General features: G+C 44.9%; 1 protein-coding gene across 1 annotated transcript in view; it reads left to right on the plus strand.

Annotated features, from left to right (window-relative positions):
- The window catches only part of HNRNPM (heterogeneous nuclear ribonucleoprotein M), a 304,130-nt gene that overhangs the window by 198,120 nt on the left and 80,141 nt on the right, over window positions 1-25,869 (plus strand). The window contains exons 10-12 of the mRNA XM_063915138.1: window positions 14,114-14,206; window positions 15,366-15,407; window positions 18,008-18,079. Of these exons, the coding sequence (XP_063771208.1) occupies window positions 14,114-14,206; window positions 15,366-15,407; window positions 18,008-18,079 (207 nt within the window). The remainder of the gene's footprint in view (window positions 1-14,113; window positions 14,207-15,365; window positions 15,408-18,007; window positions 18,080-25,869) is intronic.

A 25,869-nucleotide genomic window follows, 5' to 3' on the forward strand; every position in this document is an offset into this window, starting at 1 on the left:
ATCTCTGGATGTGCGGGATGCTTACCTACATGTGCCTATAGCACGATCACATCAGTGTTACCTCAGGTTTGCCATCCTCAAGGAACACTTCCAGTTCCAAGTTCTGCCCTTCGGGCTAGCTACAGCACCCAGGGTGTTTACCAAGATCATGGTGGTTATGGCAGCTTGTCTGCGCAAACAAGGGATAAGGATATTCCCATACCTAGACGACCTATTAATCTTAGCACAGTCGCAAGATTTACTGTTGAGCCATCTCCAACAGACGATAGTTTGTTTACAGAGACACGGGTGGCTCATAAATTGGGAGAAGTCGTCCCTGAATCCATCACAGCGGATGGTTCATTTGGGAGCCATATTGGATTCAGACCTACAGAGAGTTCTCTTACCAGAGAAGAAAATAGTCAAGGTGCAGGTCATGGCTCAGGAAGCGTTGCAAGCCCAGACAATGTCAGTCCATGCAGCAATGCGACTGTTGGGTCTGATGGGATCAACGTTCGACATGGTGGAATATGCGCAATTCCACTCCAGACCATTGCAGCATCTCATTTTGACAAAATGGAACGGAAATCATCAAACAATAAAGAAGCAGATGATAAAGATTCCAGTAAATGTAAAAAGGTCTCTAGCATGGTGGCTACAGACAGACCATTTAAACAAGGGGAGACCCTTTTGGATAAAAGAGTGGCAAGTCCTGACGACAGATGCCAGCCTGCAAGGTTGGGGGGCGGTACTCGGAAGCCTATGGTTCTAGGGAAAATGGACCGCAAGGGAAAGTCGCCTGCCGATAAATCTGTTAGAAATAAGAGCCATTTACTTGGCCCTAGTTCAGGCAAAGGACAATCTACAAGGAAGACCAGTCCAGATCCGCTCAGACAATGCGACGGCAGTAGCATACCTAAATCATCAAGGAGGGACTCGCAGCAAGAGTCTGATGGAGGAAGTAACTCCCATTCTAAAGTGGGCAGAACTCCATCTCCCAGCATTGTCAGCAGTATTTGTCCCGGGTGTACTAAATTGGGAAGCGGATTTTCTCAGTCGGCACACCATTCAGGAAACCGAATGGGCACTACACCCAGAAGTGTTTCAGACACTGGTGAACAGATGGGGTCTACCGGAGATAGACCTTATGGCGTCTCGTCTAAACAACAAAGTTCCGAGGTACGGATCAAGAACAAGGGACCCAGGAGCAGTCCTGGTAGACGCACTGTCAGTAGAATGGAGGTTTCAGCTGGCATATCTGTTCCCTCCAATATCTCTGTTACCCAGAGTAGTGAGAAAGATAAAACAGGCAAAAGGAGCAATCATTCTAATAGCTCCAGCTTGGCCAAGAAGGCATTGGTACACAGATCTGTGGAGAATGTCCGTGGAAGCACCGATACTGCTCCCTCAACGTCCAGATCTGTTAATGCAGGGTCCTTGTTGTCACAGTCATCTGGATCGCCTGTCTTTGACGGCGTGGCTGTTGAAACCTCTATCTTAGAGGCTAAAGGATTTTCAAAGCAAGTAATCCAAACCATGCTTAGAGCAAGAAAGCCTTCTTCGGCCCGTGTATATCATAGAATATGGCAAGCCTATATTCATTGGTGTTCTGGAAAAAATTACAATCCAAGAGCCTTTAAAGTAGCTAGAATTTTGGATTTTCTGCAGGCAGGATTGGATAAGGGGTTGAAGGTTGCTTCCTTGCACCCTCAAGTCTCAGCGTTGACTGTATGGTTTCAGCAGAAGATTGCTGACCTACAGGATGTACGTACTTTTTTCCAAGGAGTAGTACATATTCAACCTCCATTTGTTCCTCCTGCAGCTCCCTGGGATTTGAATTTAGTTCTTAAATTTCTCCAGGGTCCTTTGTTTGAACCACTTGAGAGAGCAGATCTTAAGTGGTTAACGGTTAAAGTTCTTTTTTTACTGGCAATGGCGTCAGCCAGAAGAGTGTCAGATTTAGGAGCATTATCATGTAAGTCTCCTTTCCTAAGTTTTTTTCCAGACAGAGCAGTTCTCAGAACGAGATCTAGTTATCTTCCAAAGGTGGTGTCAAAGTTTCACCTGAATGAAGAGATTGTAGTCCCAGCTTTTCAGGTATCGGGACTATCTGCGGGAGAAGCGTCACTGGACGTGGTCCGGTCTTTAAAAATCTACATAGATCGTACTAGTGCCATCAGGAAAACAGATTCCCTCTTCATCCTCTACGGATTCCATAGGAGAGGTTGGCCTGCTAGTAAACAGACGCTGGCGAGATGGCTCCGAATGGTAATATCTGAAGCTTATTCTCATGCAGATCTCCCTATTCCGGCTAATGTCTCTGCACACTCTACACGTAAGGTAGGTCCTTCTTGGGCAGCACAACAGGGTGCATCAGCAGAACAGATATGTAAGGCAGCCACATGGTCTTCCATAAACACATTCATCAGACATTATGCCTTGGATACTTTTGCCTCTCATGACACAGACTTCGGGCGAAAGGTCCTCCTGTACAATCAGGAGCGTCCCCACCACTAAAATGGCTTTGGGAATCCCAATGTTATCCTGTGGATAATCCTGTGGACCCAGCCAGAGAAATTAACGTTATGGTAAGAACTTACCGTTGATAACGTGATTTCTCTTATGTCCACAGGTATCCACAGGGATCCCACCCGGACGCATCTGATTTGAGGATCTAGACAAACACTAAAAACCTTTTCCTTCTTGTATGGAAGGGTGTGCATGTGTGTTCTTATCGCCTGTACAGGTCTCTACCTAATGTTCCTGCCTATAATCGCTGTGGAAAGAACTGATCTGACTGAGTCAGTGGGCGGGACTATATAGTGGAGGCCCCAATGCATCCTGGGAGGCCAGAAAGCTCGTGACCGTGTTGGTGCCATTTTCGCTGTCGCTCGACAATATCCCAATGTTATCCTGTGGATACCTGTGGACATAAGAGAAATCACGTTATCAACGGTAAGTTCTTACCATAACGTTCATATATATATATATATATATATATATATATATATATATATATATATATATATATATATATATATATATATATATAAGCAGCGGTCAGGCTCGGCACTCCTTAAATGGGAGAGAATACTTGCTGCGGTGCCATCTGAGGAAATAAACTGGATCCTGTATATAGCTTTGGAAACAGCGGCACTCAACAGACTTGTGAATAAACATACAGCCTTTATTCCGGTCCTACGCCGTTTCGGGGCGATGCCCCGTCTTCAGGGACAAGCAATACATACACGAGTGCAAAATACCACAACTTATATACCTACTCTAACAAGTGCTCATAATGTCTAACATCGCTCACCTGTCCGGCGCTGCCATTCCCGCCGCATCCAGCCGCTGGGATCGCGGGTCGCAGAACGATGACGTCAATAGCCCACGCCGGACAGGGAGAGCCAATGAGAGGATGTCAAAGGATGTTGCTAAGCAACGCCTATACATAAAAACAAAAACAAGACAGTGCATGTTAAAAATTCATAACAAATACATCCTTAACTACCTCAGTGAACCTAATGTTAAATTAAATTAAAAACATCGAGTGACAATTGCTGGTTGCGGGGCTTGATCAAAACTGCTCCGTATAACAAACTATGTAAGCCCTTTATTGAGCCAGAAATGCCCTATTATGACAAATAACATTAACATTAAAGAGATGCCTGTCAATACAGAGTGCAAAGCAATGGGCATGAACTATAAACATAACAATATACTTTAACATGATATGAATTAATAAAGCAATGATAATCTTCCCTATGTATTGATTAAAGAAAACACTAATCCCAGAGTTTCATTCAGACCCCCCGGGGATACAGTGTTAAGTACATGGATCCATCTACTTTCTCTCTGTAATAGGATCCTGTTGCGATCTCCTCCTCTATGGGGCTGGGGCACATGGTCAATAATAATAGCTCGTAAGCACGCTATATTGTGTTTAGCGGTTAAACAATGGCGGGCCAAAGGTTGTTCACTGGTCCCCTTCTCTTGTGCCTGCTTGATGGCACTTCTATGAAGGGCCATCCGTTCTCGAAATTGCCGCTGCGTCTTACCCACGTAAGCTAGACCGCAGGGGCATTTCAACATATAGACGACATGAGTGGTCGTACAGGTCACTCGATGTCGTATTTTAAAGGTTTTACCTGTGTGTGGATGGCAAAATGTGGAACCAGTTAATAGGGTATTGCATGTGGAGCAACCTAAACAGCGAAAACATCCAACCTTTGGACGTAGAAAGGGAGTTTGTTGTTGTTTAGTAAGCGGAAATACATCTAATTTGACTACCTTATCAGCTATATTGGGGCCCCTGGTGTAACTAGGTAACACCCGGGAGCCCAACAATGCCGGTAATGCACTATCCGTATTTACTATTGGCCAGAGTTTCTTGACCTGTTTAGTGATAGTAGTGGTAGCTGCTGTATAATTATTGACCCACTGTATTCTGCGGGTCAATTGTTTTTTATCAGCCTCAATAGGCGAATTCAACAATCTTTCCCTGGATAGACCCATGACTTTGTTTTTACTTGTCAATAAGTCAGATCGTGGATATCCACCCTGTTCAAATTTGTTCACCATCTGGTCTAAGGTAGGTTCAACCTGTTCTGGATCAGAAATAATGCGTCTGGCTCTCAAAAATTGTGACTGTGGTAATCCCTTACGTAATGATAAAGGATGAGAACTAGTATAGTGTAAAACTGAATTACGGTCTGTAGGTTTAGTATACAAAGCCGTTTGTAATCGGCCATCTTGAAACTTAATTACCACATCCAAAAAATGGATCTCCAAGGGGGACATCTGGTATGTGAATTTGACCGGACTCCCAGTTTGATTATGTGCCTCCAACAAATTCATCAATTGTTCTTGTGGATCTCCTCATCTTGTGGCAGGGACATCTATGTACCTCTTGTAGAGGTACATAGAAGAAACCAGTAGAGGACCAAACAGTGTGTTTTCAATTGAATACATAAAGGCATTGGCGTACGATGGAGCCACAGGGGACCCCATCACACAACCAAGTACCTGTAAGTATATGCGACCATCAAAGGTAAAATAATTACGTGTTAGGACCAAAGTGAGTAGTTTCAGAAACAAGTCTACCGATGGACCCAAGTAAAGGGGATTATCTGTAATCAACCGACGAACTGCCTCTACACCTGCATCATGCGGGATGCAGGTGTAGAGGCTAGTTACGTCGGCACTGCATAGGGTTAACCAGAGGATTTAACCCTATGCTCATACTTGCAAATCCACTAAGCCCAAACCTAAACAATACTGGGCCGCCCGTCAGCCTGCTTCCAAACAAGACAAGCCTGCTGCATGACAGGGCGGGCCTCCCCCTTGGGGACACCAGGGTGGGAGGCCAACTTCTGCATTTCTCCCAGGCCTGGTTACAGACCACTTCGGACGCCTGAGTGCGGGAAGTTGTCTCTCACAGGTATGCATTCTATTTCATGAGACGTCTTCCTTGCCAGTTCTGCTCAATGGTTATCCCTTTGAATCAGTTGAAAGCGCAAGCTCTACACTTGGTTGTACAATCCCTCCTGGACACAGGAGTGGTAGTGCCGGTAACTCATTCCCAGAGAGGCAGGGAATATTATTCGACACTGTTTCTAGTTCCGAAGCAAAATGGGTCCTTCCGGCCTATACTCAACCTCAAATCATTGAACAAATTTGTGAGTGTGTCCAAATTCCGTATGGAAACTCTGCACTCTATTGTACTGGCTATGGAACCCAAGGACTATATGGTATCCCAGGACATACAAGATGCTTACCAGCATATACCTATTGCCATATCGTTTCAGCAATATTTGCGGTTTGCTATTGGCAACCCTACATTATTAATTCCAGGCTCTGCCATTTGGACTGGCCACGGCCCCTCGGATCTTCACCAAGGTCATGGCCGTGATGACAGCCCTTCACCGTCAGGGAATCAGGATCCTGCCATATCTGGACGACTTGCTGATCCTGGCGAACTCCCAAGATGTTCTCCTCAGTCATCTGGAACTGACTGTCCAATTCCTACAAGCGCACGGATGGCTCATCAACTGGCGAAAGTCCTCGCTGGTCCCTGCTCGGAGCATGGTGCTGCTGGACACACACACACACACACACACACACACACACACACACACACACACACACACACACACACACAGCCAGAGATTGTTTCGGTCTGCAGAGAAAGTCCTGAAACTTCAGGCCAGGATCAGATACTTTCTTTCTCGTCCAAGAGTGTCGATACATTCGGCGATGCAAGTACTAGGCCTCATGGTGTCGGCTTTCGACGTGGTAGAGTACGCTAAATTTTATTCCCGCCCTCTGCAGAGGTTAATCCTTTCCAAGTGGGACGGGCCTGCCTCATCGGATCAGTTCTCAAATGATCTCCTTGACTCCAGAGGTTCGTCTGTCACTGAGCTGGTGGCTACAAGACCAACAGTTGAGCAGGGGCCGTCCCTTCTGAATCCCCAACTGGGTCCTCCTGACAACGGACTCCAGTCTGCGTGGTTGCGGCGCGGTATTGGAGCAACACTCTCTCTCCAGGGTCGGTGGACCAGGGAAGGAATCTCTCCTCCTGATAAACATTCTGGAATTGCAGGCAGTGTTCAATGCGTTGACGCTTGCCCTGCCTCTGGTACAGAACAGGCCTGTTCAAGTACAATCGGACAACGGCACCACGGTGGCGTACATAAATAATCAAGGCGGCACTCGAAGCCGCATGGCAATGCTGGAAGTATCAAAAATCCTCCATTGGGCGGAACGCCATCTGCCAGCAATATCGGCAGTGTTCATTCCCGGAGTCCTCAACTGGGAAGCGGATTTCCTCAGTCGTCAGGACGTTCATGCCGGAGAGTAGAGTCTTCATCCAGAAGTCTTTCAACTCCTAGTGGACAAGTGGGACCTACCAGATGTAGACCTGATGGCGTCTCGACACAATCACGAGGTTCCGGTCTTCGGATTAAGGACGAGTGATCCTCAAGCAGCGTTCGTGGACACACTGGCAGCTCCATGAAACTTTCGGCTGCCATATGTGTTCCCTGCAGTGTCACTCCTGCCCAGGGTACTACTGAGGCTCAAGCAAGAAAGAGGAATACTACTTCTAGTCGCTCCAGTGTGTCCCAGACTGCATTGGTTCTCAGACCTGCAAGGTCTATCGATATAGCGTGCTCTTCTACTTCCTCAACGCCAAGACCTCTTCATTCAGGGCCCTTGTGTCTATCCTGACCTGGCTAGACTGGCTTTGACAGCGTGGCTCTTGAAGCTTCATTCCTGTGGGTCAAAGGATTCTCAGAGGCGGTTATTCAAACTATGTTGAAGGCCCGCAAACCGGCTTCTGTACGGATTTATTACAGGGTCTGGAATTCTTACATCTCATGGTGTGCTGCTCAGAATTATGATACCTTTTCGTTCAGAACTTCCAGGCTTTTCTGCAACAAGGCCTAGATGTAGGCCTTCTTCTGGCCTCCCTCAAGGTTCATATATCTGCAGTGTCAGTGTGGTTTCAGAAAAAAATTGTGTCTTCCTGATGTTCATACTTTCACTCAGGGTGTTTTATGTATTCAGCCTGGCATCTGTCGGTTGTCTTAAATGGCCTACAATAGCCTCCATTTGAACCTCTTGAGTCTGGACCTTAAATGCCCTACACTTAAGGTCGTGTTTCTGCTGGCTATGTCCTCTGCTAGGAGGCTGTCGGACTTGGGCGCTTTGTCCTGTCGTCCAGCCTTTTTATTTTTCACAGTGACCGGGCAGTTCTTCAAACTCGCCCCAGTTATCTGCCTAAAGTGGTATCTTCTTTCCATCTTAACCAAGAGATTGTGGTTTCCGGCTTTTATCTCTTCTGGTTTGTCTTCCAAAGAACGGACTTTGGATGTGGTACGGGCTCTCTGTATATATGTAGAAAGGACTGCCTCTATGAGGAGGTCAGATACCCTGTTTGTACTTTTTGGTTTTCACAAACATGGCTGGCCTGCGAATAAGCAAACCTTGGCCAGATGGATTAGAATGGTGATTGCACAAGCCTATGTGCAGGCTGGACTCCCAGCTCCTGCTGCTATCAAAGCCCATTCTACTCGGGCTGTTGAACCTTCTTGGGCGGCCCGCCGTGGCGCGTCCGCTGAACAGTTGTGCAAGGTGGCTACGTGGTCCTCCGTTAACACGTTCATTAGGTTCTATGCCTTTTGATACTTCCGCCTTCCAGGATGCTTCCTTTGGACACCGGGTTCTTGTGCACGCTACGGTGTGTCCCCTCCCATGAAGAACTGCTTTAGGACATCCCAGATGTATTCCCTGTGGAATCCCAGTGTACCCTGCACAGAAAAGGAGATTTATGGTAGACTTGCCATAGTTAAATCTCTTTCTGCAAGGTACACTGGATTCCACAGGGCGCCCACCCTGACGCACTTAGCTTCTTTGGGTTTGTATGACATTAACCGCTGGTCCCTTTACCTGTCGTGAGAATGTGGTTCTATGTGACTAACATCTGCCGTCTCTCTTACCTGCTATTGCATTGGACTGGTTAACGAAACTGAGCTCCAGTGCCCGGAGGCTGGGTTATAGAGGAGGCGGTGCAGTGCATCCTGGGAGTAGTCAAAGCTTTAGCCTGTTGGTGCCTCGGATCAAGATTCAACTCTACACCCAGATATATTCCCTGTGGAATCCAGTGTACCTCGCAGAAAGAGATTTAACTATGGTAAATCTGCCATAAATCTCCCTTTTTCCCCTCAAAATTATGCACACGATACCCCATAATGACCACGTGTAAAAAGTGTTTTTGAGATTTTTGCATATTTATTAAAAATAAAAAACTAAGAAATCACATGTACGTAAGTATTCACACCCTTTGCCATGAAGCTCAAAATTGAACTCTGGGGCATCCTTTTTCCACTGATCATCCTAGAGATGTTCCTACAGCTTAATTGGAGTCCACCTGTGGTAAATTCAGTTGATTGCATGATTTGGAAAGGCACGCACCTGTCTATGTAAGATCTCACACTTGACAGTGCATGTCTGAGCACAAACCAAGCATAAAGTCAAAGGAATTGTCTCGAGGCACAAATCTGGAGAAGGGTACAGAAAAATATCTGCAGCTTTAAAGGTCTCAACGAGCACAGTGGCCTCCATCATCCGTGAATGGAAGAAGTTCGGAACCACCAGGTCTCTTCCTAGAGCTGTCCAGCCGTTTGTTTTTTGTCTTTGTTTTTTTTTGTTTTAAAGATTACATTTTTATTAGTTTTCATGGGGTCGATTCTATTCGGCAACTAATGAATAGCGCCGGGAATTAGCTCCCGACGCTATTCAATTCAGCAACTAGTTACGTCGGCGATGGCCCGTTCTCGCCGACAAAAACAGGTTGAATTGTCGGGAGAACGGACATTCTCCGACTTAACTCCCCGGCGCGAGGCTGATTCCCGACAGAATCAGCCTCGCGCCGGCCGCGAGGCAGCACTTTTGTCGGCTTTCTTCTCTCATCCCCCGGGGATGAGAGAAGAATTCCCGACAATTGCAGGTAATTAGTTGCTGAATTGAATAGCGTCGGGAGCTAATTCCCGGCGCTATTCATTAGTTGCCGAATAGAATCGACCCCCAAGAGAGTACAAATATAAAAGAGGAAAGGGTACAAAAATAAGAAAAGGGGGAGGGAAGGGGAAATGTGAAAAAAAAAAAAAATACAGCATCTTAAGGTGTCATACATGTATTTCTCATATCAGTAGACCTAGAATCAGTCACTGGTAATAAGCATCAAAGGCTAATGGCAATACCACTGCCTAGACACAGAATAGAGCATTATGTCCAAATTTAAGAAAACATCACAGAATTTGAGTCGGGCCTAACCACAAATAAATACCAAATCGGGGGGTACACATTGAAGCACGAGGGTATAGCTGTAAATACCTAGGAATGTATTTGGAGGTTATTCTATGGGTAAAATGTTACTGCCACACATAGGGTGAGCCTCCTTATACCTGGTCCACACTACCCATTTAGCCGCGTGTCCGATCATCGGAGAGACAAAGGGCTCACCAGCGGTCTCGGACTCAAAGTGGGATTGCACTGCAGTTTCAACAGCGGATATTGCGGGAATCAAGGATGTGCGGCATTTTTGTGCTAATAATTTTGTGGAAACTAGAATGTGGCCTAAAACATAGTGGGCAATAAGGGGTAAGTATCCCGGGATCAAATGAAGTAATGCCAATGATTGAGGTAGAACCGTAAAACCCACAATTTTGGAAATAAGAAGGAACACCTGATCTCAATGCGCAGTGATTAGAGGGCATGACCAGAAGGTATGAAGATGTGTTCCAACTTTACCGCAGTGTCGCAAACAATCGTTAGGCGTAGTCGGCCATATAGAATGCAGTAAAGCCGGGGTCAAATACTGACTGTGTAGGAGCTTGTAATGATGTTCTACATGAGACATACTTTTTGAGATCTGGAAACAGGATTGAAATACAGATTTCCATTTCACCTCCGTCATGGGACACTGAAAATCAGATTCCCATTTAATTTGAGCATTAAGCATAGCAGTGTTGTGTGGATGAATTAGAAGTGTGTACCATTTTGATATTGCACCTTTAGTCTTGTGACTAGAGCATACACAAATTTAGGTTTCTGACACTCTGTAGAGGGGGGGGGGGGGGGCTGAAGAACACTATGTAACCAGTGTCTTAGCTGCAAGTATTTATAAAAATCCCTATTTGAGAGGGAAAACAAAGCTTGGATATAAGTGTATGGCATTGCACCCGCCTCCGTAGCCTCTTTCACGGACCCTATGGCCCGGGAGGACCATAGTTCAAATGATAGATCAGGGATTAGGCACACCACTCCATGCAGTGAGAGTTCCAAAAAAGGAAGAGATCTCTACAACCATCCAGGCCTTACGCGTGGACTGAACCACTTAGGATCTTGAGGCTATGTGAAGTCCTCCTGCCACAGGCAACCACAAAATATTTGATAAATGTTCTCCAGGAAGTCCCAAGGTTTGGGGTTGTCGTCCACAACCATGTCCCTAGTGGGGCAAAGCATACATGCCAACTGGTAAAGGGACAGGTCTGGAAAAGCCAACCCACCCATGGATCGCGGCAGGGACATTATTAGCCGAGCCAACTTAGGTTTCTTACCTTTCTAAATATATTTGATCAGGACTGAGTTAAATTTATCTATTAAAAGATTGGGCAAAAGGACAGGGATAGTTCTGAATAAATTAGTTTGGGGAGAAGAACCATCTTCATGGCCACTATACGACCCAGCCATGAGACACCCTGTAACATCCAATCATGAGTCAGTAGAGAGAATCTACGGAGCAAGGGTGGATAATTACATGAAACAAGATTAGAGACTTTTGTGGGTATTTGGATAACCAAATACTTCAGGCCACTCGTTTGCCAGGCATATTCATATATAGCTTTTAGATTGTAAAGTAGCTGAGCAGAGAAATTGATTGGGAGTGCCTCCATTTTCTAGCTCTTCAATCTATAAAATGATACACAGGAATAATTGTGTAAAATTTCCTGCAAACCCTGAAGGGGTGAGTCCGGCTCAGAAATAGTGAGGAGGACGTCATCCGCAAAGAGACATACCTTATGAATATGGCTAAATAAAGTCGGGCCCCGCACACTGGTATTGGACCTAATAGATCCTGCCAGGTGTTCTATGGCCAACACAAACACTAGTAGGGATAAGGGGCAACCCTGGCCGGTACCATTAGTAATCTTAAAAATCGAAGAGAGCATACCTTTTATAGAGACTCTAGCTGACGGAGTAGAGTAAAGAGCTGCGATAGAGGAGTGAGCTTTCAGCTATACCAAATTTAAGCAGAACAGCCTGCAAATATCCCCAATGTAATCTATCAAATGCCTTCTCTGCATCCAATGAAAGCAGCAAAAGAGATTCCGTTGATGCAGAGAAGGCATCCAAAACTTCAATTATTCTCCTGGTATTATCAGAGTACTGTCTAGTCTGAACAGAACCAACCTGATCTTGATTGATGAGATATGGAAGCAAAGGATTTACTGTCCGGCCGTTTTAAACTGAGTGATCGGGGAGTAGGGCCCTAGTCAGGGAGGTGACCTAGAACCCGGTGGTCACTCTGTCAGAGCTACAGCTGTCCTCTGTGGAGAGAGGAGAACCTTCCGGAAAGACAACCATCTCTGCAGCAACCCTCCAATCAGGCCTGTATGGTAAAGTGGCCAGACGGAAGCCACTCCTTAGTAAAAAGCACATGGCAGCCCGCCTGGAGTTTGCCAAAATGCACCTGAAGGACTCTCAGACCATGAGAAACAAAATTCTTTGGTCTGTTGAGACAAAGATTGAACTCTTTGGCGTGAATGCCAGTCGTCATGTTTGGAGGAAACCAACCAGAAACTGCTCCTCACCAGGCCAATACCATCCCTACAGTGAAGCATGGTGGTGGCAGCATCATGCTGTGGGGATGTTTTTCAGCGCCAGGAACTGGGAGACTAGTCACGATAGAGGGAAAGATGAATGCGGCAATGTAATGAGACAATACACAAAATGGAAAGCTGCTCAATCAGATTGTAATGTCACTCAGGTGCTAAAAGGGAGGGGTAATTCTGTGTAGGAAAAAACTGTGTTCCCTAATGCACACAGAGTGAAAAATATTACTACATAATAGTCAGATAATACGGAGATCTTAGTTGCGTATATCTGCAGATATAGGGTTAAGCCCCCAGGCCGATCGACAAGGCTTCTCCGTCACTGGGGGTCCCTAATACTAGGTATGGGTCCGGGGTGCAGGACCCCACGATGTCGGCACAGGTCGGCCACCCCAGGTCAGCACACAGGTGAGAATTAATAGGGGTTAATAAGAAGCACAGAAGTGCTATGTAAGTGGTGTAATTAAAATAATATATACAAAGTGATAGGGAAAATCATAAGTGTTAATAAAGTGTTAGGGTGTGCCGACCTGAAGCAGCCCAGCCATACCGACACAGGGGCCACACCCACCCCATAAATAATTACAAATATGTCTGGGTTAAATTCCCAGTGTAAGGCCACATGGTAATGGCTCCTACAGCATCTGAGAGCCAGCTTGCCTGGGGATACCCCTGGCTTCCCCTATGGCACGTTGGAGTCCGCAATCCCTCCTAATGCTGACCCATCTATGCCTCTCTAAATACAATACACAAAATGGAAAGCTGCTCAATCAGATTGTAATGTCACTCAGGTGCTAAAAGGGGGGGGGGGTAATTCTGTGTAGGAAAAAACTGTGTAATAAGACATCCTGGATGAAAACCTGCTCCAGAGCGCTCTTGACCTCAGACTGGGGCGACTGTTCATCTTTCAGCAGGACAACGACCTGAAGCGCACAGCCAAGATATCAAAGGAGTGGCTTCAGGACAACTCTGTGAATGTCCTTGAGTGTCCTAGCCAGAGCTCAGACTTGAATCCGATTGAACATCTCTAGAGATATCTGAAGATGGCTGTGCACCGACGCTTCCCATCCAACCTGATGGAGCTTGAGAGGTGCTGCAAAGAGCAATGAGCGAATCTGCCCAAAGATAGGTGTGCCAAGCTTGTGGCATCATATTCAAAAAGACTTGAGGCTGTAATTGCTGCCGAAGGTGCTTCAACAAAGTATTGAGCAAAGGCTGGTATGTACATCACTTATATATCACTTATGTACATGTGATTTCTTAGTTTTTTTATTTTTAATAAATTAGCAATAATCTCAAACTTTTTTCACATTGTTATGGGGTATTGTGTATAGAATTTTGAGGGGAAAAAATAATTTATTCCAGTTTGGAATAAGGCAGTAACATAAAATGTGGAAAAAGTCAAGCACTGTGAATACTTTCTAGATGCACTGGACAGGCAGCAAATATAGGTGCTGAGTAGCAGTGTGACATCATGTTATGGCACATGAAAGAAATGCAGTGCGAAAGTTGACTTTGAGCAGACAAAATAGAAGGCTCTTATTCCGAATAAGTTCCGTCTTGGAAGCTGTGTTCGGCAAATTGTTGTTACAAGGGTGACAGTCCAAGTGGAACTTAATGACTGGCACTGCCTGACAGTGGTGCACTGTGTTTCTAGTTATCTGCCTTTTTATTTATCTGAAGACCATTACCCTCAATACATAAATCTGTATGCACATTTATACATTTCATTATTACAGGTGGCCTTGGTGGCATTGGAATGGGCCTTGGACCTGGTGGTCAGCCCATAGATATGAACAATATCAGAGGTTCAAGCATGGGGGGACCTGGAGGTAAGTTAGTTTTAAGACTATTGAAATTTTTCATAAAGCATAACAGTAGGATGGTGGCGTCTTACAGAAAATAAAATAGGGAGAAAGGGAGAAATGCAGGGCATAGGTTTACAAAACACATAAAATACTGGTTAGAGAAAAAACAAGAATAAAACAAATAATCATTTATCAGGATACAAAGGTCAATAAGTTTTGTAAATGTAATGTAACAGTAAGTAAAAAATCTGCAGGGTCACAGGTGGCTTGAGCTCCGGGGGCAATCACTCATAGAGTACAAACCAAGCTGAGAACATTTTACCGGGGTAGAAGCTATAATTGTAATATATTCCATGTTTCTGCCTAGTAAACTGTAATTTGGCGTTTAGTGGCATTCAAAATATGTTACATTATTTGAGTAGATTTGGGGATATCTGGTGTGACTGGAAGAGAACAAAATACATTTGAGAAGGTGGCATCTATATGGGGGTGATTTTAAAGATCAGCTGCTGAACTGCTTGCCAGAGAGAACCCTGGATATTTCTTTAAAAAAAAAAAATAACAAAAAACATGTAGCAGAGTGCCCTCCTGTCCATTCTGCCACCGACTTTGCAGATGGAGCACTTAGGAAAATCCGAAAAATACTTATACTTATAAGTATGTCCAAATTCTAATCAGGTAGTGAACAAAAATAAACTCTAATAAGTCACTAAAGTGAATGTCAAAGAATAAGATAACTGGTATTAATAATTCGTGTTTGGAATTGTTGGTATGGAATCGGGGTAAATGTCCCCCTTTGAGTACAATTTGGACTAGGCCGGTGGTTTCCAAACTTTTTTGATTCATGGCACCCTATAGTATAATTTTTTTTTTTCATGGCACACTTAAGCCAATGGTTTGTTTCGGAGAAGATCAGAAAAAAAATATTAAATAAATTGTGTTTGCATGTCTTCCCGGACAGGATTTGCTTTGTTTTGTCCACATTTTTCATGATGGGAAGCCACAAGCAATGGTTTGCCTATTGCATTGACTATAAATAGTTTGAGTTGGTCCTGGTCGGTGCCCCGATGCACCCCTGGGTGTCACAGCCTTTAGTTTGGGAACCAGTGGACAAGGCTATATATATTTATTTTTTCCCTCTGGTTTCTGACACTATGCAATACATCATTCTCTCCTTTTCTAGGAATGGGAATGGACACTGCAGGTTTTGGAATGCACAAGATGAGTAAGTAGTTATGAGAACCGTTTTTTTTTGCAACTGTCCTTGACATAGGATTTGTTTTTCTTTTATAGATGTTCTGTTATCCGGACCAACACTACCCCTTTACAACTGACAAAGGATAGAGCCTACATATTTGGCCACATCTCAAAGTCCTACCACTCTGGCCATTATATGACCATATCTACTATATGTATTACCTAATAGCTTGTACATCCTGAACAAATGTAGATCCACAACTGTACATGACACTGTTTGCAGTCAATTAGGTCTAAAGTTACATAATTGACCATCAGAATAGCATAGTATACATGCTCTTTTTAATTCTGCATGTTGAACTAAACTAGTTGATGCGTGATTAGTTGTGTAGCAATATAACAGTAGGGTGTTACAACATTGCCCTCATTTCTGAATGCAACATATTTAAAGTGTGCTGTAAGTACGTATTTTTAAAATTCTGGGTTGTAATAGTTATTGAGAATTTTGGTTATCCAGACCCTGTAAATTAAGAGACATTTGCTTTTAATTCAGTTATACTGGATGGTAGGGGCTTGATCTACTGTCCAATGGTTAGTCAAAATTTAGCTCTTCCCCTTCATCTGTCTTTCTCTTATCAGCAGTTGATTTTATTATGTAAATTATCATTCAGTTATTTTGTTCTTCATCTTTAATATTGCTGAAAAAGTTAATGTGGTTATGAAAGAATACACAGTGCATCACAGCCTGCTGTATATCCGCAGACTGGTCAGAGTTCTCATGCTGACCCCTGTCCACCACTGAAAATGCCTACAGTGGGAATGTAAACAAATGCTTAACTGTTAAATAAGTCCTTCTGGATTTAACCACAGGAATAACACAATAAAAAAAAATCACTGTTGCCAACTTGTTTTGTCCCAGCATGCTAATGGCGTCAGTAAGACTTAATTAAGGGTGCCATTAGCTCCCACTGTGGAGGTTGAAAAAGGATTTATCAGATAAGTGCTTATTTACTTTTTTTCTTTCTTTTTTGAATCTCCTTGAATATTGTGAAATTGTGGACTTGGTCAGGCTTGTCCTTTGTGTGGTTCAGATGAACAGTTTTTATTTGGTATGGGGCCAATTTTTTACTTGCTATGTGTGCCATTTTACAGCAGTGATTTCTGATATATTGCATTTGGAGGCACCCTTATTTTATTTTTATTTTCAGAACTAAGTTGGTCTACCAAACCTCCTCAAACCCACATAAATATTAACACTATTAATGTTCAACAACTATCCACCTCTCTGCAACAACTGTTCTCGACAATTTGTACATTTACCTTTGACTGCTGTGTCCCACCTGAACCAGACTCTAGAAATAGCCCTCGAACAAGTGGCTCCAGCTACCCATCACAGTCCAAATAGGGGTATCCAATTATCCCCGTAAAGCCACAGCTCGCGTCGGTTTATCAGGGATTTTGTTTGACTTGCCTCAAGCATGCAAAACAAAATCCCCGGAAACAGCCCCGTTTTCACCCGAAGGCAATCCTGTATGGGAGGTTCCATGCCAGAACGTTTCAGTTGGATCTCCTGAACAAATGGTCCCGATCGTATCTCCAGATGCAACAGATGATTCAGCCGTTACCTCAGGGCCAGGATTTCCCTCTTGTTTTGGCTGCAGTCCTCCAATCTCCTGGAGGGCAGGAGTCTCGGGATTCAGGATTGAACCCTCCTCATGACGGAAGCGAGTCTGAGAGGATGGGGAGGTGTCGCCCAAGGGGTGCAGTTACAGGCAGGTGGTCAGCCCACGAAAGCCTCCTTCCAATCAACATTCTGGAACTACGGGCGATCTACAATGCTCTACTTCAAGCCTCGCCTCTGCTCAAGGATTACGTATCCAGGTCCAGTCGGACAAGGCCACGACGGTGGCATATTTCAATCGACAAGGAGGGACAAAAAGCAGAGCCTGCATGCAAGAGTTTTCAAAGATACTCCTCTGGGCGGAAAGAAATGCAAGAGCCATGTCGCCAATCTTCATTCCGGGTATGGACAACTTGGAGGCAGACTTCCTGAGTCGTCATGATCTCCACCCGGGGAAGTGGGGCTTCACCATCTGGTGTTCCAGCAGATCATCAACCAGTGGGGTTGCTCACAAATAGACATGATGGCTTCCCTGGTATTGCTCGTGGACCATGGACCATCAGGCGAGCGCAGTGGACGCACTGGCATCGCCTTGGCAGCGGCCGTACCGGCTGGTCTACCTCTTTCCTCTGATTCCATTGCTTCCAAGAGTGCTAAAGCGAATCAGGAATCAAAGTGTCCAGGCAATTCTAATTGCCCCGGATTGGCCTCTGAGGGCGTGGTACACTGATCTTCTGGACATGTCCGTCCAAGGCCCTTGGCCTCTACCACTCAGAAGAGATCATCTTCAACAAGTAATATTCTGTTAGTTCCAAATTATGTAACCGGACACTTGATGAAAAGTTCACTGATCCATTGACTAGTTTATTATTTCCAAATACTGTGCATGTTTTAGTGAAATATATAATGTGTTTAAAAATATATTTATTTCTGAAGTTTTTTAAGGGAAAAAGATGGGTTCTAGTAACAGAGAGCTTAATTAATTTTCTTTCTTTTTCTTCTTCTAGATTTTGATGGTCCGTCTGTTGGAAGCAACCATATTAGCAGATTTGGAATGGGTCTGGGTAGATTAAGTGGAGGTGAGAAGCACTAAATATTTAAAACTATTGGATAGGCTGTGTACCATTTTGTTAACTGATATACAAATCAAGCATGTATATTTGCAATGGAAAAGTCTGTAAAAACCTGTATATTGCAAACTGATTTACATTTTAGTGCAATAGTTTTCCCTTTCTGATGTCAGTATACTGGGCATTCAGGCTGTTTGTACACCACACACACACACACACTATATATATATATGTGTGTGTGTGTGTGTGTGTGTGTGTGTGTATATATATATATATGTGTGTGTGTGTGTGTGTGTATATAATAGGACTTTAATTACCCACCAGTAAATCCTTTTCTCTTAGTCCGTAGAGGATGCTGGGGTCCACATTAGTACTATGGGGTATAGATTGGTCCACTAGGAGCCTTGGGCACTTTAAGAAATCAATAGTGTGCACTGGCTCCTCCCGCTATGCCCCTGCTACCAGACTCAGTCTAGACACTGTGCCTGAGGAGACGGACATATCCTGAGGAAGGATTTAACAGAACAGTGGTGAGATTCACACCAGCACACAGAAACAAGAGGAAAGCCATGCTAACCAAACTTGAACAGGAACAGCTGAACCAACCACAATACATAGCAAAGTAACAGAGCAGAAAACACAAAGCACTGGGCGGGCGCCCAGTATCCTCTACGGACTACGAGAAAAGGATTTATCGGTAGGTAATTAAAATCCTATTTTCTCTTACGTCCTAGAGGATACTGGGGTCCACATTAGTACCATGGGGATGTACCAAAGCTCCCAAACTGGGTGGGAGAGTGCTGAGGTTCCTGCAGAACTGATTGATCAAACTGAAGGTCCTCAGAGGCCAAAGTATCAAACTTGTAGAACTTAGCAAACGTGTTTGAACCTGACCAAGTAGATGAGCGGCAGAGCTGTAAAGCCGAGACACCCCAGGCAGCCGCCCAGGAAGAACCCACCGACCTAGTATAGTGGGCCTGTACTTTAGGAACCGGCAATCCTGCCGTAGAATAAGCCTGCTGGATAATAAGCCAGATCCAGCAAGCAAATAGACTGCTTCGAAGCAGGACACCCAATTTTCTTGGGATCATAGAGAACAAACACTGAGTCAGATTTTCTGTGACATTGAGGTGCCGTGGGAGAAACAAAGGGCGGTTGGATGTGCAGAACACCCTTCAAGAATGTCTGTCTGAACCTCAGGGAGAGAAGCCAATTGTTTCTGGAAGAAAATGGACAAGGCTGAAATCTGGACCTTTAAGGAGCCAAAACATAGGCCCACATCTACACCTGACTGTAGAAAAAGGAGAAAATGTCCCAATTGAAACTTCACTATAGGAAATTTCCTGTTTTCACACCACGAGACATTTTTTCCAAATACGGTAGTAATGTTCAGACATTACCCCTTTCCGGGCTTGGATCAGGGTTGGAATAACCCTGTCTGGTATCCCCTTCCGGCCTAGAATTTGACGTTCAACCTCCATGCCGTCAAATGTAGCTGTGTTAAGTCTTGATAGACGAACGGCCCCCTGTTGTAGAAGATCACCTCGAAGAGGCAGAGTACCAGGCCCTTCTTGGCCAGTCCGGAGCAATGAGAATTGCTTGAACCTTTTCCCTTTTTATTCTTTTGAGAATTCTTTGGATCAACGGAAGAGGTGGAAACACACAAACCATCTGGTAGACCCATGGAGTCACAAGAGCGTCGACCGCCACTGCTTGTGGGTCCCTCGACCTGGAGCAATACTGCTTGAGCTTCTTGTTGAGACGAGAGGTCATCATGTCGCTTTGTGGAATTCCCCACCGAAGTGTCGAGGACTATAACGCCTGCGGGTGAAGGCCCCACTCTCCTGGGTGGAGGTCGTGTCTTGAATGACGTGATCTTGAATGACGTGATCTTGAAGAAGATGCGATGCCTGTAGAAGGGCGTTGTATATGGCCCTTAGCTCCAGAACGCTGGAAAAGTAGCTGAGGATTTCTTTTTTACGTTAAAATAAGATTCCTCCTCTACCTCCACCTTTGTCAGGAATGTGCAGGACATTTCGAATAGCGTCTATCAGGGCCTGTATTCCTTGTGACAGGACAGCATCCCCCCACTCGCATCCACTTCACCCTCCTGTGTCTGATGTATCGTCATCAGTATCAGCCTGCATGAGCTGGGGCAGAGTACGCTTTTGTGGGCAAATAGCAGGGGTCTGAGACGCTAGTATGGGAACTGAATCTCTATTTATTAGGTCATCCATAGACTGCCTTTAAGTATTGCGTCTCTTTCTGAGTATGGAATCATTTAGTAGAAATATTCGAGATCATCCCTTTTAGAGAATCCAACCATGCTGGTTCGGATCCACTAGCCTGAGAATGAGTACTATCCTGAGTACATTGTAGTGATCCCCCTGGGGAAGAAAAACACTCTGCCGTGCATGAAATACACTTCTTAGACATTGTAATGTGAGGTACACACACACCCGCCCCCATATTGTCGCGCGGCTTCCCGTTGTTTTTTTTAAATACTGGCCTGAGGTCTTGGTTTGCTTCCCTAAGCGTGACCTGCTCCTCTGGGCACAATTTCTAAACTGAGTCTGGTAGGAGGGGCATAGAGGGAGGAGCCAGTGCACACTATTTCTTAAAGTGCCCAAGGCTTCTATTTGACCCGTCTATACCCCATGGTACTAATGTGGACCCCAGTATCCCCTAGGTTGTAAGAGGAATATATATGTATATGCCTGTGTTTGTATGTATGTGTGTGTGTGTGTGTGTATGTATGTATATATATATATATATATATATATATATATATATATATATATATATATACTGCGCCACATGTGATATGAAACAGATATGTTGTATATAAAATGGCAATCCTATGTGACACTCCCCTGTGCTGCTAGAGGGGTGTCAGCTGGGTCCCTCAATATATACAGGGGTGATAATTCCCTGAAAAAATGTAGGAGAAAGGAGGGGATGAGGGATATGTAGCGACCACGGTGTCAGTAAAGTAAAAATTGCCAATTATAATAACATTAAAAATACTGTTTATTACCATAAAATTGAACATAAAAGAGACGCACAAAAAATGGGACAACAACAAATACACAGCTGAACTAAAAGCACTAAATGAACGTATCAACTACAGTAAGAACAAATAAAACCAAATTTTCCTCATCTTAGAATGAGGTAGGGACAGGTCACCAACGCGTTTCGTCTGATGAGACTTCTTCAAAGACCCTTTGAAGAAGTCTGGCTATGGAATAATGCATCTATAATTTACGTTTAGAGATAAGACATCGAAACGGACCATAGAGAGTTTCCTATCAGAATCCACGATTATTATGAATATTATTATGTAGAAACAGATCTACCCTCAATACATCTTAACATCGCTATATACCCCTGAAGAAGTCCAACTTAAAGGACGAAACGCGCTGGGTGATCTAAACGACCTGAAAATATATAGTGGATCTTCTTTTGTGAGTGCACTCCCGTAATGGTAAACCCGTAATGGTAAAGCGCATGAACATCTAGCCTCTGTATCAGTAGACAGGTCTTGTTGATATTATTCATTGTATTATGCTGTTTGGGTTTTATGTAAATGCTTTTACATGCACACTTGAATAAATTTTAAAAATATAAAATATATCGACATTGGTGTAAGAAAAGGGACAGCAGGTCCATAGGGGATAATTTTAAAATATATCCTGAGTATATTGGCGCACCTAACGAATTTATTGTGATTGTTATTGTTTGATCTCCACTAGCAGGTGATCTCTTAGGTTACAGCCCCATTTATCTGAGTGCAATTAATAGGGTATTTAATAACACATCCTAGATCTGAATGAATGAAATATTCTTATTACATACTTTGTTCTTTACATAGCTGAATGTGCTGACAACAAAAGCACACAAAAATTATCAATGGAAATCAAATTTATTAACCCATAGAGGTCTGGATTTGGAGTCACGCTCAAAATTAAAGTGGAAAAACACACTACAGGCTGATCCAACTTTGATGTAATGTCCTTAAAACAAGTCAAAATGAGGCTCAGTAGTGTCTGCGGCCTACCCGTGCCTGTATGACCTCCCTACAACGCCTGGGCATGCTCCTGATGAGGTGGCGGATGGTCTCCTGAGGGATCTCCTCCCAGACCTGGAGTAAAGCATCCGCCAACTCCTGGACAGTCTGTGGTGCAACATGGCATTGGTGGATGGAGCGAGACATGATGTCCCAGATGTGCTCAATTGGATTCAGGTCTGGGGAACGGGCGGGCCAGTCCATAGCATCAATGCCTTCATCTTCCAGGAACTGCTGACACATTCCAGCCACATGAGGTCTAGCATTGTCTTGCATTAGGAGGAACCCAGGGCCAACCACACCAGCATATGGTCTCACAAGGGGTCTGAGGATCTGTTAGGGTCTCCTGCCCTGTGCTGCCACGTCGTCATGGCAACCGGGTGACAAGTGCTAGCGGAGTGACCTGAGCGCAGCTGATACTCCGGTTCGGGTCTTTTGCTGTGCAGTGGTTATAGGCTCTGTGCATGGCAGGGGATCCGGTGCTGGTTTTTGTGCTCACAGTCTGTGAGGTCTGAGTGGGGCGTGGACAGCACCTGCTTTATAAGGCCTCTTCTCAGGGTAAGCAGATGCTGCTGAATCTTTGTTGGTTAGTCAGTTTCTGAAAGTTAGCCAGTACTGTGTAGCTTTGTATTTGTTTGTTGCTTACTGCAAATAGGCCTGGGGATTTGGTATTACACTCTGCCAATCCAGACCTAGCAGTAAGACTGGAGTCCGTCGTTTAGCTTGCTGGGGTTCTGTTACTACTCTGTGAACTTAGCAAGTTTGCGGCTGTATTCTAAGACTTGCCTGTCTAATCCTGTCTCACTGTGCTAGGTGTCAGGGGTCAGTTTAGTGGCAGTAAGCTGAACCTGTGCACTGCAAGTGAGAATTAGGATTGTGGAGACTCTCCTTGTGTCTATCATTCCATCTCTGACCAAGGAGTTTACTGCCACACCCGTTAGTAACCCTTTAGGGTTTTGCTGTTGCCCTTAGCAACAGCATTTCGGGTTCTCTACGTATTAAAACACAACATCTTGCTTTTCCCATCTGAGCAGTTCTAATACAAGGGAGATACCCAGTTCCTTAGCCTCTGGGCTTCTCTGTTCACTTTGTGTGTATTTTGTTACCCTATCACCTTCTGTGTACGTTATGTCATATTCCCCAGTCTGTCTGTAAGTCCATTTGTTTTGCATAACAGTTCAAACACCAGTACATTCCTGCAGGCACTGGAGTGCATAACAGTCCTGACACCAGTACTTTCCTGCAGGCACTGGTGTGCATAACATATTCAGCAGCCCAATACTCCTGTTGAAATTTTGTGGGAATATGGAGCATACCCCTCAAAATACGTTGCAACAGGTGGTCGATCAGGTGCAGGTCCTGACTCGACAATTTAATGATTTGTCCATTAAAATGCACACCTCCCAGGCTGCTGGCGGAGCTCCCGCAGCAGCAGCACCTGCAGGGGTTAAGGAGCCGAAAGTAAATCTCCCGGATCGTTTTTCTGGAGATCGCTCGCAGTTCTTTTGTTTCAAGGAGAGCTGCAAGCTATACTTCCGGCTTAGGCCTCAGTCTTCTGGGTCGGAGATTCAGCGGGTGGGCATAGTGATTTCCTTGCTACAAGGAGACCCACAGGTCTGGGCATATGGGTTGCAGCCTGACTGTGCGTCGCTTAAAAGTGTTGATGCTTTTTTTACGGCACTGGGCATGTTGTATGATGACCCTGACAAGATGGCCTCAGCCGAGGCTCAGATTTCGATCCTTAAGCAAGGGCGAAGGCCAGTTGAGGTTTACTGTACGGAGTTTCGGAGGTTGGCCCATGATACCGAGTGGAATGACCCAGCCCTGAGACACCAGTACCGAAGAGGTCTTTCTAACCAGATAAAGGACCAACTGGTACAATATCCCTTGCCTGATAGCTTGGATCAGCTCATGCAGTTATCCATCCGGGTGGATAGACGGCTGAGAGAGCGTAGGCTTGAAAGGGAGACTGAGATTTCCTTCCTTCCCAAGGGAACCTCAGACTCTGAGGAATTTTCCGAGGAGCCTATGCAGATTGGGGCTACCCGCCTCTCCTCGCGTGAGAAGACGCGGAGGAGACAGCAGGGGTTGTGTTTGTACTGTGGGAATAAAGGTCATGTGGTAGTATCATGCCCAGAAAAGCCGGAAAACTTCAGGGCCTGAGGGTGATGGGAAATATCCTGTCAGGCCAGAAGTCAGAATTTCCCAAGAAGACTTTTATCATTCCGGTGACCTTGAATATCCTCGGTCAAACTGTCAAGACTGAGGCCTTTGTGGACAGTGGGGCCGACGGGGTTTTTATGGACCGCCAATTTGCCCTGAAACACTCTGTTCCCTTAGTACCCTTGGCATCGGAAATTGAGATTTGTGGGTTAAACAGGGAACCATTATCCCAAGGTAAAATTACCTCTTGCACTAGCCAGATTTCTTTGTTTATTGGAGCCACACACTCTGAAAAATTGTCCTTTTATGTGACTGACTGTACTTTTGCCCCATTGGTGTTGGGGTTACCCTGGTTAAGGGCCCACAATCCTCAATTTGACTGGGTCTCTGGGGAGATTCTTAGTTGGGGTACTGATTGTTTCAGGAGTTGCTTGAGCCTTCCAGTCAGGCTCTCGCAGCTAAGTTTGCCAGGATTGCCAGGGTGTTATGCAGATTTTGCGGACGTGTTCTCCAAAAAAGTTGCAGAGGTACTACCTCCCCATCGCCCCTATGACTGTGCCATTGATTTGTTGCCAAATGCTAAGCTTCCCAAGAGCAGGTTGTACTCCCTGTCACGTCCTGAGACTCAGGCTATGGCAGAGTACATTCAGGAGAACTTGGCTAAGGGATTTATCAGACCTTCACAGTCTCCAGTTGGGTCGGGGTTCTTCGTGGGTAAAAAGGACGGTTCGTTGCGACCCTGCATTGACTTCATGGAATTGAACCGTATCACGATTAAAAACTCATACCCACTGCCTCTCATTTCGGTCTTGTTTGACCAGCTTCGTACTGCCACCATTTTTTCTAAGATTGACCTACGCGGTGCGTACAATCTAATCCGAATAAGAGAGGGGGATGAATGGAAGACTGCCTTTAATACCCACTCAGGGCATTATGAATATTTGGTGATGCCTTTTGGGCTCTGTAATGCCCCGGCAGTCTTCCAGGATTTCATGAATGATGTGCTCAGGGAATATTTGGATAGATTCTTAGTTGTATACTTAGATGACATCCTAATCTTCTCCCATTCCCTGGAGGAACATCGGAAGCATGTACGCTTAGTCCTCCAGAAACTCAGAGACCACCGGCTTGGGGCGAAGCTGGAGAAGTGCGAATTTGAAGTTCAGCAAATCGCATTTCTAGGATATATTATCTCCCCAGAAGGTTTCCAAATGGAGGGTTCCAAGGTACAGGCAGTCCTGGATTGGGTGCAGCCCACTAGTTTGAAGGCGCTTCAGCGTTTCCTGGGCTTTGCGAATTTTTATAGACGATTTATCGCTGGATTTTCGTCTATAGTGGCGCCCTTGGTGGCACTCACTAAGAAAGGGGCGGATGTTGCTCACTGGTCTTGTGAGGCTAAAGCGGCTTTTGCCCGTCTCAAAAGGGCATTTGTTTCGGCCAAGGTGCTGCGACACCCAGATCCAGAGCGTCCTTTTGTGGTGGAGGTGGATGCCTCTGAGATGGGTATTGGGGCAGTGCTTTCTCAGATGGGAGTGTCTGATAATCGCCTTCATCCCTGTGCTTACTTTTC

This window comes from Pseudophryne corroboree, chromosome 1, assembly GCF_028390025.1.
Source record: "Pseudophryne corroboree isolate aPseCor3 chromosome 1, aPseCor3.hap2, whole genome shotgun sequence".
Taxonomy (NCBI): Eukaryota; Metazoa; Chordata; class Amphibia; order Anura; family Myobatrachidae; genus Pseudophryne; species Pseudophryne corroboree.